General features: G+C 42.6%; 3 protein-coding genes across 3 annotated transcripts; 1 reads left to right on the top strand and 2 right to left on the bottom strand.

Moving 5' to 3' along the window:
• Positions 1 to 225: 225 nt before the first annotated feature.
• Positions 226 to 1,950, bottom strand: ABP1 (Abp1p; the record flags this gene model as incomplete). The annotated part of the gene is made up of 1 exon (XM_024858073.1): positions 226 to 1,950. The coding sequence occupies one exon, from the start codon at positions 1,948 to 1,950 to the stop codon at positions 226 to 228; it is 1,725 nt and encodes a 574-aa protein (XP_024713999.1).
• A 1,501-nt stretch (positions 1,951 to 3,451) lies between these two features.
• Positions 3,452 to 8,500, top strand: C7M61_002705 (putative ubiquitin-protein ligase; the record flags this gene model as incomplete). The annotated part of the gene is made up of 4 exons (XM_024858072.1): positions 3,452 to 3,854; positions 4,524 to 5,138; positions 5,469 to 7,866; positions 8,371 to 8,500. 4 exons carry the CDS (start codon positions 3,452 to 3,454, stop codon positions 8,498 to 8,500), a joined length of 3,546 nt encoding a protein of 1,181 aa, XP_024713998.1.
• Positions 8,501 to 9,087: 587 nt separating this feature from the next.
• UBR1 (E3 ubiquitin-protein ligase) lies at positions 9,088 to 13,790 on the bottom strand (the record flags this gene model as incomplete). Its single annotated transcript, XM_024858071.1, has 3 exons — positions 9,088 to 9,109; positions 9,154 to 9,710; positions 10,602 to 13,790. 3 exons carry the CDS (start codon positions 13,788 to 13,790, stop codon positions 9,088 to 9,090), a joined length of 3,768 nt encoding a protein of 1,255 aa, XP_024713997.1.
• Positions 13,791 to 14,011: the final 221 nt, after the last annotated feature.

The raw sequence follows: 14,011 nt of genomic DNA, 5'->3' as shown, positions 1-14,011 counted from the left end.
AGCCCCTGTTTTGCATCGCATAAAGGGAGTTTATTTGGACGATAGAGATCTACTGGGAAGCAGGGAAATCCCGTTGGTTAAATTTTTGCGAAACTTTCCGACAATAGAAAACATTGTATTAAGAAGTCGCCAAGCAGATATGATTCTAAGCCCATACTTATGAGAGACTGCTTATAGCTTACATCTTATCAGTGAAAAATTAGATAATTCTCAATGAGCTCTAAGCTAGTTCAATTTAACATAGTTTGAAGGAAACAAGCCAATCTCCCCAGTGGACGAGTTTTTGCCTGACCACCAGCTATCATCTACGAATTCGATATCAACGATCAAATCTCCCTCGTCGAAGGCGATTTCGTTATCCTCATCCTTCTCGTAAGCAAATTCTGCTACAGCAGTTTTCGATCCATCTGCAGCAACAGTTTGACTTTCCAGGATTGCATCAGCTTCTTCACCAGTAGAATCTTCAGACAAGGTTACATAGGAGGCAGGGAATAGTCCCAGCTCCCCAGTCCGCTTGTTTTTCCCAGACCACCACTCTTCATCAACAAACTCAATGTCCACGATTATGTCATCTTCCTTAAATTCGAGCTCATTATCCTCATCCTTGTCATAGTCATATTCTGCCTTAGCTGAATTAGCATTCTTGGTTGCAGCTGCAGAACTCAAAGTCTGCAGCTTATTTGGCGTTGCGACGGGTCCATCCTGTGGTTTTGCTTCGTCAGAAATTGCAAGTTTCTCAATTTTCGATTCAATTTGAACCTTATCGTCGTCATCTTTCAGACTAGTCAAACCATGCTCGTTGCTCTGCTTGGTGTCATTTTCGAGACCTTCGTCATCTTCGTCAACTTCCTCAGCGCCCTCAGCGCCTGCATCATCACTGCCGTAGTTTTCGTTCTCTGTTTTGGGTAAATCGTCCTCTTCAGCCTTCACATCTTTGTACATTCCTTTTTTCTCAGCCCACAATTGAGCTGGGGTTTTACCACCAGATGACCCAAAGTCTCTCGATAACCCTCCTACGACCTTATCGTTTGGCTTCGAGTTGTTAAGGGGTTTTGCTCCGAAAGTGGCACCAGAAGCAGTTTTGGTCGCAGCGGTATAACGCGAGGCAACAGAACTACCAACCTTGGGTTTGGGTAAAGCTGTGAGTCTACCATCCGATGGCTTTTCGGATGAACCCACAATTTCGGAACTTGAATCTGACTTTTTTGATGACACAGTATCAGACTTCTGTTTTCTCAATTCCGCAATGTTCACCTTTGTAGGCTTGTACGCCGATGGCACATCTTCTAAAGGCTGCTTTTCCAAATCGCGTTCTTCAAGCTCTTGTTCTCCGGCCCATCCATCATCCTCATCAACAGTGCTTTTAGAGAGCTCTTTGGATGAGGGCTTTGAAGTGCTCGAAACTGTTGGCTTTGCGACCGGTTTGGGATTCGCTGGCTTAGGGCTAATCTTGCTGCCTGAAATTGAGTGTCCAGCAGCTTTTGTTGTAGCAGACTTGCCAGATCCTGACGAAGGGGCTGAATGAGCAGTATACCTAGCACCAGCTGCTGCCGCCACTCTGCTGACAAACTCCTCCACATCCAAGTCATCGTGGTCGCGTGCCGTTATTTGAACGTGGTAACCACTCAATACCTTGGAAACATCAGCAAAGTTTGCGGCGTAAGACAATCTGGACTTAGCGGGGGCGTTGTCGGGACACCAGCCAAGTAACAAATTTTTGCTAACATCGGAGCCAGGAACTGTTACTTTAGCCAAACCAAATTGCACGATTCCGTCGGAAAATTCCTCAACAAAGTCCTCCAATGGACCCGTGCTCACATTCGATACTTCAAGCGTACCATTCTTGTCCACAGAGAAGACGCTGTAAGTGGCACCACCGTCACCACGAACAACTTTCTCGTAGGCTTGCTTTATGGAGCTAGAGTTCGTTGAAATGTCAATTCTTTCCATGTTGGTCTTGATCAACAAGGAAGTTAATTCGTTTGAGGCTACGTAACGGATAGAGCGCCGAGCAAGACCGGTATAAGACACGCACGCGAATTGGAGAGGGCACCAGCTTTACATGCCGAATCCCGAGGGACTGTTTCAAACCTGAGCTACAATTATATAAGAATTTCTATTCCCAGCCCTCTTTCAGCTACATAAACCATTCTCAGTATACATATGCAAACGCAAACCGAAACGAACGTTTACAAGCTCAGCGAGCTTGAACCAATTGATCCTTGATAAGCTCCAGCAGTGTTCGTGTGGACACCTCTGATTAGTTTCTCTTAAAAAAAAAAAAAAAACAAAAAAAAAAAAAGGTGACGAACTCTAATGTGCTAGACTTCCGGTTGACAAGGAACATCCCAGGAGGTCTTGAGTCCAATCTCCTCATGCCAGACCAATTATTGAACCAATGCAAATGTAAAGCACCACATCATGACAAAACCAGGCAAATTATTGAAAATTGCATCAAAAAATATTTGCTTTATCGGAGATGTGAAGAATTTATGCGGATGACCTTCACAACACAATATATAAAAGACACTGTTCGCCATTAATGTTCCAACAGTGTAGAAAAGAAATCCAAACGTGGTTTCCAAGCAAAGTATGCCACACCCAACCCCCAAGGCAAGAGTTGTTATATCTTGGTATCTTTGTAGCTTCTCTTTATTCAGATGCTCATTTGACGCAGAATGAGTGATCGCGTTCATGTCAAATAGAGGTGACCATTTGGCTGAATGGCAAATAGATCTGAGATACATCAAGTCAAATCACGTGACACAATTGCATGCGTCTGATCAATATTAGGGATGGTGATTAGATTGGCCACCGGTTAAAGAAGCTCCATTTTTTTATTTTTGCAACCATTCAGAAGTCTCAAAACTTTGACTTCAGTAACCGTACCAGCACGGTAAATAACATGCATGAGAATTCTATCACAGCTTTGCGACGGTTTCTTTTTGATCTCCCTGCTAGACTGAACTTCTCGTTAACTGATGAAATCAAAGTCGAACTTCGAAAGCAACTATTTAAGACCGTATCATGTGGAGGGGTTTACTTGAATCTTTTTTTCCCTGAGATCTTCGATCTTTCGGGGGACGACGTTCACAATCAATTGGATAGTGTGGTTCAGTGGCTGCTCATCAAGTACACAGCTCACGTTGCCAAACAACTGTCAACAATCGAGGGAAGAAATCATCACGCTTATCATACAGCTCTGCCATGTGCTCGTGTTTTCCGCAGAGGCGAGCCAATCTACAAATGTCTTACTTGTGGTTTCAATGATACATGTGCCATGTGTGCAAATTGCTTTCAAGCGGAGAGCCACGAAGGGCACAACACTAGCGTTTCGATTTGCGTTAGGGAAAACGGCGGTGTTTGTGATTGCGGTGATCCCGAGGCATGGGTAAATGATTTTCGTTGCGTGTATCATGAAACCAACGAGTCCTTTGAGAAATTAAAAAACATGACACCCAGTCTAGAACTTCAAACAACACTTACTGATACCGTTGGAGCAGTATTGGATTATGTGATCGATGTTATGTGTCAGAGCGATCAACAGTTCAACTCAGCTCAAGAATCAGACGCGAAGCACTATTCACAAGGTCATGACCTCGATCCGCTAAAATATGGATATTCTGATAGCGACAAGACTGATGAGCTTTCACAGAAATTCTCGCTCATAGCCTACAATGATCAAGTCAGACACTTTCGAGATGCGGTGCAAAGAATCCACCTAGCGAGCAAAAAAGTTCCGGAATTTGCAGAAATGGTCGCCAAGCGTATTCAAGATCACGGGAGAGCTACAGTTGTGAGGTCAAGAGAGCCTAACTTGTTATTCGAGCGTCAAAGGCTTCTTAGTGCTACTGGTTTATCCTCCTGTATTAGAAATGCACGAGATGAGTTTAGGGAGGAGATTTGCTTTGAAATCATTCAATGGCTCGAAAGTCTATCCTCCTGTGATCTTTTAAAAGCAAATGAGCCCTTGAGGAACTTATTTTGCGGAGCATTTTGCAAGAGATGGGAGCGTGGAGTACGCCTCACTCATTTACCGGATCGGCATGAACGAGGTCTGGCCCAACTTGATTTTAACCTCAACATCCCGTCCTTAAAGGAAGTTGATACCATGCACCCGCTTCCTTGGGAACACATAGAGCCACTTTGCCACGAATGCGGATATAGTGTCTTCGATACACGGGGAGCCGGCCATATAGGTTCAAGATTGCAATACCTAGCATATCTCGACATCCGATTTTGGAAGGCTTTTAGGTTGGCTCTACACACCATGTATGCAACTACGCTCATCACTAATTTGAAATGGAAGGGAATGATCTGTTACCAATACTGTGACATTTATCCCTTCATTGCCGAGATGTTCCTCAATTTAGATGGTGATCCCGAAAATAATGTCATGTGTACTTTGTCATGTCAATTGTTTGTATCACCATCGAATTCGAATGCTCTTTTATCGCATGGTGATGTTGCGAGGATTTTTGGCACCGTACTTCTGTTTTTGAAGAGCGGGCGCACACATTCAGCAGCTCTCAGTGCAAACACTGATATATCACTAAACAGTTTGAAGAACAGAAGATGGGGTCAGTTATTTTTCGATATTGGATATATTGTCTCAAGAGGTCAAAATAGCGATGTTTCGCTCACTGATTCTATGGTCCCCATGACTTGTGAAATATTGGCCTTATTTCAAGGAAAGCCAACAATGAAGCGGGAGACCGAAAGTCACGTTGAGTATGAGAGCTCAGACTACACCGCATATTTCCATGCTATCCCGATAATATATCAATTAGCAGAGTATGTTACGCAATGCCTAAAGATTGGAGAGGCCCAAAATCGCAAGGAAGAAATATTCCAGAGCGCCATCAGACACGTTGTTAAAGTCATTCTTCAGCTAGAAAATCTGCCTTCTTTAAGGGCAGACCATAATGAAGTGGATTATGGCATCTTCTCGAAATCACTTAGAAGCAAGCAAAAAGACGCAAACAATCCTGTGGTCAGTTTTCTCCATCCTTTGCATCTGTTCCTATCATGGCTCATTGAATATGCTTCATTCAAAGACAGTGACGAATTGATTCGTTTAATCCATGACGCCTCGATAAATGCTACGAATGATAATTCGGTCGAGGCCTTGGAGAATAGTCTCACATGCATATTTCATTATCCGGTTCAATCAATAGTGTTAGCTGCCCAAGTGAAGACAGGTTTTTGGGTGCGAAATGGTTTCAGTGTCAAAAACCAGCTTCAGCTTTACAAAAGTACTGGCCTTAGAGAGCAAGGGTATTTGCGAGATGTGTTTTTGACACAAATTTATCTAATATGTCACGATGTTGATAAGGCGGTCGAAACAATATTGCGATTGTGGCTACTAGAAGATGACTTTTCACCTGAACTGGGGTGTCCGTACGATTCATCGACCTTGCCATATATTCTTGATGAGTGTTTAAGTTTCTTTCTCCACATACTCACAGAAGGACTTTTCATGAGAAGTCTCACGGTTGATGAGATAACGAGGGTGAAAATTGAGGATGAGATAATCCATCAATTATGTCTTGGTTCTATGAATTACACCAAGTTGTGTTCACAAATTCCTGAACACATTGTTTCGGAGAGATTCTTCGATTCTACTCTTGAAAAGGTGGCTCTGTTCCGAAAACCAACTTCTGGGAAAGAATCTGGTACTTTTGTTTTGAGAGACGAGTATTACAAACGGGTCAATCCGTACTACCATAATTACTCCCTGAATAAGAGGGATGAGGTGCTAAAGCTCATGAAAGAACGAGTAACGAGAAGCTCACAGCAATCATTGATCGATGTGGTAATTGAGCCTGCGCATGCAAGCCCTGGCAGAGCAGGTATATACCACTCACTTGGCAGGTTTACTTCATCACAACATTTTGTCAATTTTCTTGTAACTTGTCTACGATACGTTTTGATGGAAGGATCTCGTAAGCTAGACGCCTTACTCGACACGTTGCTCCACGTGGTGCATACTTGTGCATCAGAGCAGTGGAACGAGCTGAGGGCTGACGAGTCCTTCTGTCAGAGAGCCGTGGGAACAGATATTGGGCTGCTGTTGTCCTTGGCATCAACTTTGTACAATCTCCTTCTTCATGATGATGTGAAGGAACATCATGCTAAAGTAAGAGCGATCTTCAGATGTTTACACACGAGCGTCGATAATTTTCTTCTGCAAATGGAAAGACAAGTACCAAATTTTGACTTGAAGCTCCTACATGCCCCTGGTAACAATATGGTGGAGAACGACTCGGAAAGAAAGAAGCGATTAGCAACCCGCAGACAAGAAAAGCTTATGGCGAAGTTCAAAAAACAACAAGCGCTGTTTGTTCAGCAAAACGACTTACTTAATGACTGCAGTGACACCGAGATGGAGGATGCTGATGAGGATGGCTGGAAGTTTCCAACGTCTCATTGTATTCTCTGTCAAGATACAGCCAAGGATGCTGGGCCATTTGGCTTGATTGTTCATGTATCGAGATCATCTGAGTTCAGAGAAATTCCATTTGAGGACGACTATTGGTTAATGAAAGCGTTCTCGGGCAATGCTAACTTAGATCGAGATGAGAAGCATACTTACCCTGAAGCGAAGACACAGGCTTTCAAAGATTTTATGAAAAATGTGGAAGAAGGTTCTGTCATTGGCCCAGGCTTCAAAAATGATGGAAATGTTAGCAGCAAATTGGTTTCTCTGACCTGCGGTCATGGAATGCATTTTAATTGCTATATTCAATTTTTGGCGAGTAACCGTTCGAGATCAAACCATATTACCAGAAACACTCCCGATAATATTGAGCACCGAGAATTTTTATGTCCTCTTTGCAAAGCGCTCAATAACATGTTTGTCCCAATTTTATGGACCGCTAACAATCGATCATTGAAAGACTTTCTACTCCCTCCGCCGTCGAGCTTGAATGCGTTTGATGATTTGCTGAGAAACAAATTACACGACAAGAGTTGGTTCCACACATTCTGCAAAGCAGCCTCCAACGACTTGCAAGAGTATGCTATTCTCACCAATGTTGCGAGAGATATTATAGGCCAAGATTCGGACTCACTTTCATCCACTGGGCAGCAACAATTCCGCATTCTTCTCTCTAATATGTTTCAGATCTTGTCACTTTTGACATTTCCGCAGATATTCAAGGCGGATTCTTCCAATATTCTTGTGAATACTATCAAGGCTACAGAAATCAGCTTGCGAGGAGTTTGTGACAGTTCCGGATTGGTCTATCATCAGATAAGCAACAATGCTTTAATCAATTTAAGAGCTTTAAACGAGTTCAGGATTACTAGTCTCATGATGAAAACATCGAATTGGGTGAAGAACTCTCATCAGAAACCGGACACTCATGTAAAGATTCTCGCGAACTTGCTAACACTATCGGCCGAAAATTTTAATAAGTCAATACTCCAGCATGATTTCTTGGAGATTCTTGTCAATGTCTTTCCAATGCCAGGCGCTGGCTTCTCCTTTCACGAAATTTTACGGGCGTGCTTCATTGGCCATGTGATACAAACTTTGAATATTCTTTCCACAAAAATCGAGGAGAAAGGTTTTTTCAATAATGATGTGATTTCAATTTTAGATATCCCATTCTCAGAGATGATAGCTCCCGATGATGCCCGCACTGTGTTTCATTTATTCAAAGCTTTGCTTGAACCTGGCTCGCTTAGAAGGCTAAGCAGTGCCATCTCATCAGAAATTTTAGGGTATGTTCTTTACTCGATGTTGCTCAAGAGTGTTACGCCATTTTTGCGTCAATCTACGATCTTTGCATTTGTGAACTGTCACTTCGATAGTGGGCCTAACGAGGAAAGTGAGAGCTCGATATTCGAGGCAGACAAATTGTGTGCTACGCTAAAACTCCCAACTCTAAGCGAGTCTTTGAGAAGCTTCTGCCATTATAGCTCGGAATCTTCTCTTGAGGCGAGACGATTCCGATCTTTCTTAGCCCATCTCCATCATGAGAGGGATTCAAACGCAATGCTTGAAAGACGGACAAGTTTAGAGTATCCTGGAGTTATCCTGCTTTTACGCTTGCCGGTGAGATTGGATGATTTTTTCACACAATACTATTATCTGGAAAAGTTTGATTTTCCTCATTTATCTATTGAAAATCCGGCAGTATGCATGTTTTGCGGTGATGTATGCGATTTACAACGAACCACGCTAGGAAGTCGGGATGGTCAATGCACTACACATTATACAAAAAAGTGCCAAAATAGTGTTGGCATTTTTCTTTTACCAAAAGACCGCTCAATTTTATTACTCAACAAAAACGGGGGATCATTTCATGCAATTCCGTACATCGATCTGCATTTTGAAGTGGCTGGCGATAATAAAAAGACAAGAGCTGTCTACCTACTGCAAGATCGGTATGACGAGTTTGTCAGATCGTTATGGCTTCAGCATAACATTCCGAATTATATCGTTAGGAGACTCGATGGCGTCATTGATGCTGGTGGATGGGAGACCTTGTGAATCATTAATCACTTGGGATCATGAAGTCTTCCAAAAACTCATCCTCATCGCCCTCAAAGATTTCATCAAATGTTGGTAAATCTGGTCGTAAAAATGGTGGTGGATGACCATCGAAAAAAAGTCGAGTGACAAAACCATAGAGACCACAATTCAACCAAAGTTTATTGATATGTGTATACCTCATGATACTGAGAGACGCCTTCCCCTGAACACCACGGCGTTTGATTTCACCATGTATTGTGAGGTAAGGGGCAGGAATTTCGGCGTTGAGGTGGGTGATATCAATCTTTATAACCATCTTTAAGGTATTTTTGCTCGGAGTGAAATATAGCGACATAAACGAGCATTCTTGGTAGTGAGATAGAATTTGCCTTGAGTTGAGATATTTTCCACAAGACAAGCAAATAGAATCTGCTTGAGCTTTCCTAGTCTTGAATATGGGGTCAACGATGCATGTGTTGTAATCACTAGGGATTTCTATCAACGAAATTCTTCCCGGATATTCTATTAATGTTCGGCCTTCAGTTTTCTCCTCACGATATTGTGCCAAGGTATAATTTTGTGCAAACTGAGCTGCAAACTGCCATTTAGTACTTGATGAGTTTAAATCTTTTATGAGATTTGTAATTGTAGGGAGATCGAAAAATGAACACAAGACATCAAAGACAGAATTTTCTTCAGCTTTGTCTAACTCCACATTTAACTTCCTTATCTTTTCACTCGTTTCGTAACCGTTCTCTGACTGGATAGCAGTGAGGAGATCCCAGAAAATTGTGCACTGCCGCAAGTAGACAGCTGCGATTTGTGTCAACGAATCGAGGAAAAATTTCTCAAGTTTCTCTCGCTCGACGTGTTCGGTAATGATCCCATCTTTGAAACTTTCGAAGAGGTTTCCAAAGTAGGTTCGAAAATCATCTTCAATGTGATCATCGTAACTCTTGGAGAAAGTCTGAAGTTTGGCAAAGTCAAAAGAATTGGACTTAATGATATTCATCAACTCGAAACTCAGAGCAACAATTAGCTTCACGTAACCTTTTTGAATATAGTCTAGGGCAGGTCCGTAGCCATTAAGATATTTCATAATGACCTCAGTGAAGATTGAGGATTCTGCAATATCGTGAGGATCAGCGATTTTGTCCAAATGCTGGGAGGCCATGATTGCGTGATGCTGTAGAAGGGAGATAACAGTGCACCGGAATTGGGAGGAGGTCTGATTAAGGAAATTGCGGAGTGAGCAATTCCCATCAACCCTAGAAGCTATCTCATTTCCCCGTATTGTGTCTGCAATTAAGCGAGACAAGCTGAGAAGATTGTCATGGGGACGAGAGTGCGCCTCTGTAAAGAACTTGTCGAGGCTCTGGAAAAGGACAGGTATCATTTTCTTCAAGGGTTTGGCATCTTCAATCCAGTAGTCTTCACTCAAAAGCCTTCTAGCCAAAAGAGTACAATTTTTTTCACCCAGCCGTAACAGAGTTTCGAGAATGCCCTCTTGCAGAAGTGTTTCACCATGCTTTAGTTTGACAGGCATGATAAAACTAGGAAGAAAGAAATGATGCACGTTATGGCATAACAGACAAGGAAATAGTGGCATACGGAGCTGTTGGCGAGTGAAGCAAGCATGGTGAATACCATGACCACAGGAGGAAGCCATCGTTGCTGAGATCTGCTTAAAAAGACCCTCCTCTCTCATTTTCTTATATGGATATCCCGCGGAGTAGATGCTGCCTTCTTCCCTCGGCAAGTTGGCATCATAACCTGCAAAAGCAAGTCGTGTGAACTCGTCTTCGAACGGCGGAACTTTCCAAAACGTTGAGTTATTAGTAAGACAGAGTAATATTCCGAATAATTCTTTGGATGATTCGGGCTCTCCACAAACAACGCAATGTCTTATGTTGGGGTTTTCTTGTGAAGTCACGGTTTCACCAACCTCATTCTTCGCCAGAAATGACTGCTGTTGTTTTGCTAGCTTTTTCATAATTTTTGCCTTGCGCCTCTCAGCTGCACTTTTGCGCTTATCTGACAGATGGAACTCGCCTAATTTTCGCTTCTTGTAGTGTTGAATATGACTTTCTCCAAAACAATCTAAAAGACTTTTTGTAACTCGATCATCCATATCTATGAGCTTTGTTAGCAAATGATCTGCCTTCACTGTCACAGCACTAGACATAGATGACTCAGCAATGGTAAGGAGAAGATCGCATATGGGTATGTCGATGTAAGTATCAAGATGTTTCTTCATTGTTTCACTAGACTGTACATCCACAAGGATTGCGTGTAGAAAGTGTAACAACTGTTGAATGTAAATCTCCTGACCTGAGTCTATCGATTCTCGCATGAGCTTATACATGAGTTTTGCAAACTCCCTTGTCGTGAAAAAGCTCAGAAATTTTTCATTTACTTGCCCGCAGCTAGCTGAAACAAACTTGGGTTCAAGGACAACCTCATTTTCCTTGATCTTCCTCGACTTAGAGAGGTTTTTGATTAAAGACTCTGCAACAGACTCAAACCTACTCAGATCAACACACGAGCTTAGTGGGTCTAGTTGCTCATAATATTCAGGCTTGAGTCTGTAAACTCCAGAGTCAGTTATTCCTGACGGACTTTGCAAAAGTGCACACTTTTGCAAATGGATTTCGAAGTCACCAACATCGATATCATCTCCGTCAAACTCTGTGATCAAATCACTAAATGATTTTGGTTTGTCACAGAGAGAGTAACAAATTCTTCTGACAAACATATCTGGACCTTCCAGATGCTGTGTTTGAAATAGCGAACGGTCGGTAAAGATGTGATATAATACCTTGATGAGCTGCTCACATGCGTAGCTGAATCGATCTTCGTAGACAGTTAGCTCAGAGCCTACTTCCCCACTATACCATTCCTCTAACTCCCAGAGGTCAATGATCATCTTGAGGACAACTCGTGGATTAGCAAACACCAATGCAGTTTGTAAAATGTGCAAGTCTCGGGAGTAAGCTAACTCACCCAACGAGTAAACACCAGCAGCATGAATATATTGCATGTCCCTGAAGTAGGATAACTCTTTCAAGGAATATTCGCTGTAATATGACGCCTGACGAGACACCGATGAGCCATTCCTAATCCAAAGACCAATTTTGACTTGCGAATTCAAGACAATGCTTTTCAAAGAGGTATCAGTCAAGTGCAATAAGGCTAATTCATGAAAGCCGATAGTTTCCGCCAAGTCGCTAACAGGAGTAGCTTGAATCAAGCGGGAAGCAAATGCATTGATTGGGTTTATCAATGAAATTGGGTTCACACTGACTTTTGAACTGGGTTTACGGGAAGTGCTTCCCATGTGTTTGCTATAAAGTGCAAAAAACTTCTTGAGCACATCCGATATTCCGACTGAAGGATCTGCGAGTGTAGCGCATTTGGTGATGAAATATATCGGAACAGATCTTTGTAAAAAGATGAGCACATCCTTCAACAGTTCCTGCGAAACATGTTCGCCAACCTTCCTCGTAATAGGTAGTGAACCTTGGTAGAACTTCATCAATGTGAGAAGCCAATAAAATGAATCGTCGCTCGAAATGCATGATAAAATGTCCGTGGAATCATTCTTGGCGAATATATAGGTAATATCATTGATGCACGAGCCAATTGCTTTTTCAATTGAGGACTTTTCTCTTTTGCTCCTCACATCGTAGACAATCTCCTTTATGTTTAAAAGCCCATTCGTGGAATTCTTTAGACTGGCAAAGTGTTCAATCAACCAGCAAACGGGTCCTAAGAGCCTTCCTAAACTTCTATTCTCAAGGACTCTCGCATTGGTTCTTGGGCAAGTGAGCAATTGAACCCTGATATGATCCATGCAAGATAAAGCCTCTTCCCTATCTGATAGGGCTGAGATTATTAAAAGCTGAGAGTACGCCTCGATATATTGGTCCGCAAATTGAGCCTTCGAAGCTTGTTCACCTCCAATCAAGGCGAGAAATATCTTTCGACAAAGCTTTCTAGTTCGGAGTGGGAATCGAATCTCAAAGTATAAGAGATACTGGAGGCGAGAATCGTGTCTCCTTTTAACTTTGTATGGTGTGACGAACCGGTCTATCAGTCGATCTAAAGAAAAATCAGGTTTAACTATCGAAAGAGGAGACAAATCGTCAAGAACTCCATCGACCACAAGACCACTTCTGAAGCACTGATCTGCTAACTGTGTGATTGAACTCGGAAACATCTCTGAAGATAAAGATTTGGAGAACTCATAGCTGGGCTTGAGTAGCAATATGCCGAGCTGCTTTTTGCATTCCTCACGGAAGGCACTGTTGGAAGAGAATGTGATGATGTCACAAACCCAGTTCAAGATTGCTCCAACAATCATTTCACGAACATAATCACGCCGTGACATGATTGTGCAGACCAACCCATCTGCCTCGGCCAGCTTTTGTGAGCTTAACAATGCCCTAGGTTCGGTTTCTTCCTTTAGCACTGCTCGGCCTGATGCATTTATAAGCCGTGCAATTTTCTCTGCAGCTGAAATAGGAAGCCCCGTTGCTGCTCGAATAGCAGTTTGAGCTTCATCGTAGTTGTGGTTTTCATCATTCCATAGGACGAGATACCAGGAGTCATATGTATTCTCATCAACTGACCCATACTTATGGAACGGTAACGCACCAAAGTCGGATAATTGACGCGTATCAAACACTCGTTGACCACGGTTTTCAAGATTGTCATGCACAAATGGAAGAGTGGAGATGGAAAAGTTCGTCACGTCGAGCACATAATCGAAAGCGGTATGAAGCGCATCATGGATGTACCCTCTAAAGTTTGTCTCAACATCCAAAGTGCCTTGACACGCACAATCAAGCTGACCCTTGAATGCGGTGTCGTCACCACAATCACACATGCCCTCGTTGCCAGATCCAGCGTAATATAGGGAAACATTGTGGTGAACGTGATCTTCCTTATTGAAGCAGTGACCACAGATGACGCATGTGTCATCATAACCACATTCTGCGCATCTGTAAATGGCATCACCTTCTTTGAGAGTGTAGCCACAGATCTGCTGTTTCGGATGGCTGTACTCTCCGGTTCCAGTATTCACGAAAAACGGCTTCTTCGATAGATGTTCGGTTGGATTCCATTTGAAGCCACCCAAAATTTCGGCGTGATCCTCGGCACTACCGGTGAAAAGCTCGCTAAAGTATTCGCCTTCACCAGTTATAGCCCAATAGAAGGCTTTATACACATTGACCTTAACTTGTCTATTATCCTTGTAGCAAAAGTGCGGCGGTAGCTCAACAAGAAACCTTTTTAAATCTTCCATCAGTACAAGATTATGAGTGAAGGATTTGAGTGAGATAGATCGGTAGTGCGGTAACGTTCAGATAGGTTCATGGGATCGCATGCAAAGTATAGGAAATCAGGCAAATCAACAAAAGTTGCATGACAGAAAAGAAAGCTTGACAATTCATACCCCATACAAGTCACTTCGAAGACGCAAACTTGAGTGAATCCCTGGACTCGAGAGTTTCGAAACAACAGAAA

This window comes from Candidozyma pseudohaemuli (genome assembly GCF_003013735.1).
Source record: "Candidozyma pseudohaemuli strain B12108 chromosome Unknown scaffold00005, whole genome shotgun sequence".
Lineage (NCBI taxonomy): Eukaryota > Fungi > Ascomycota > Pichiomycetes > Serinales > Metschnikowiaceae > Candidozyma > Candidozyma pseudohaemuli.
The sequence above is the reverse complement of the archived record's forward strand: the minus strand, read 5'-3'. Positions and strand labels throughout refer to the sequence as shown.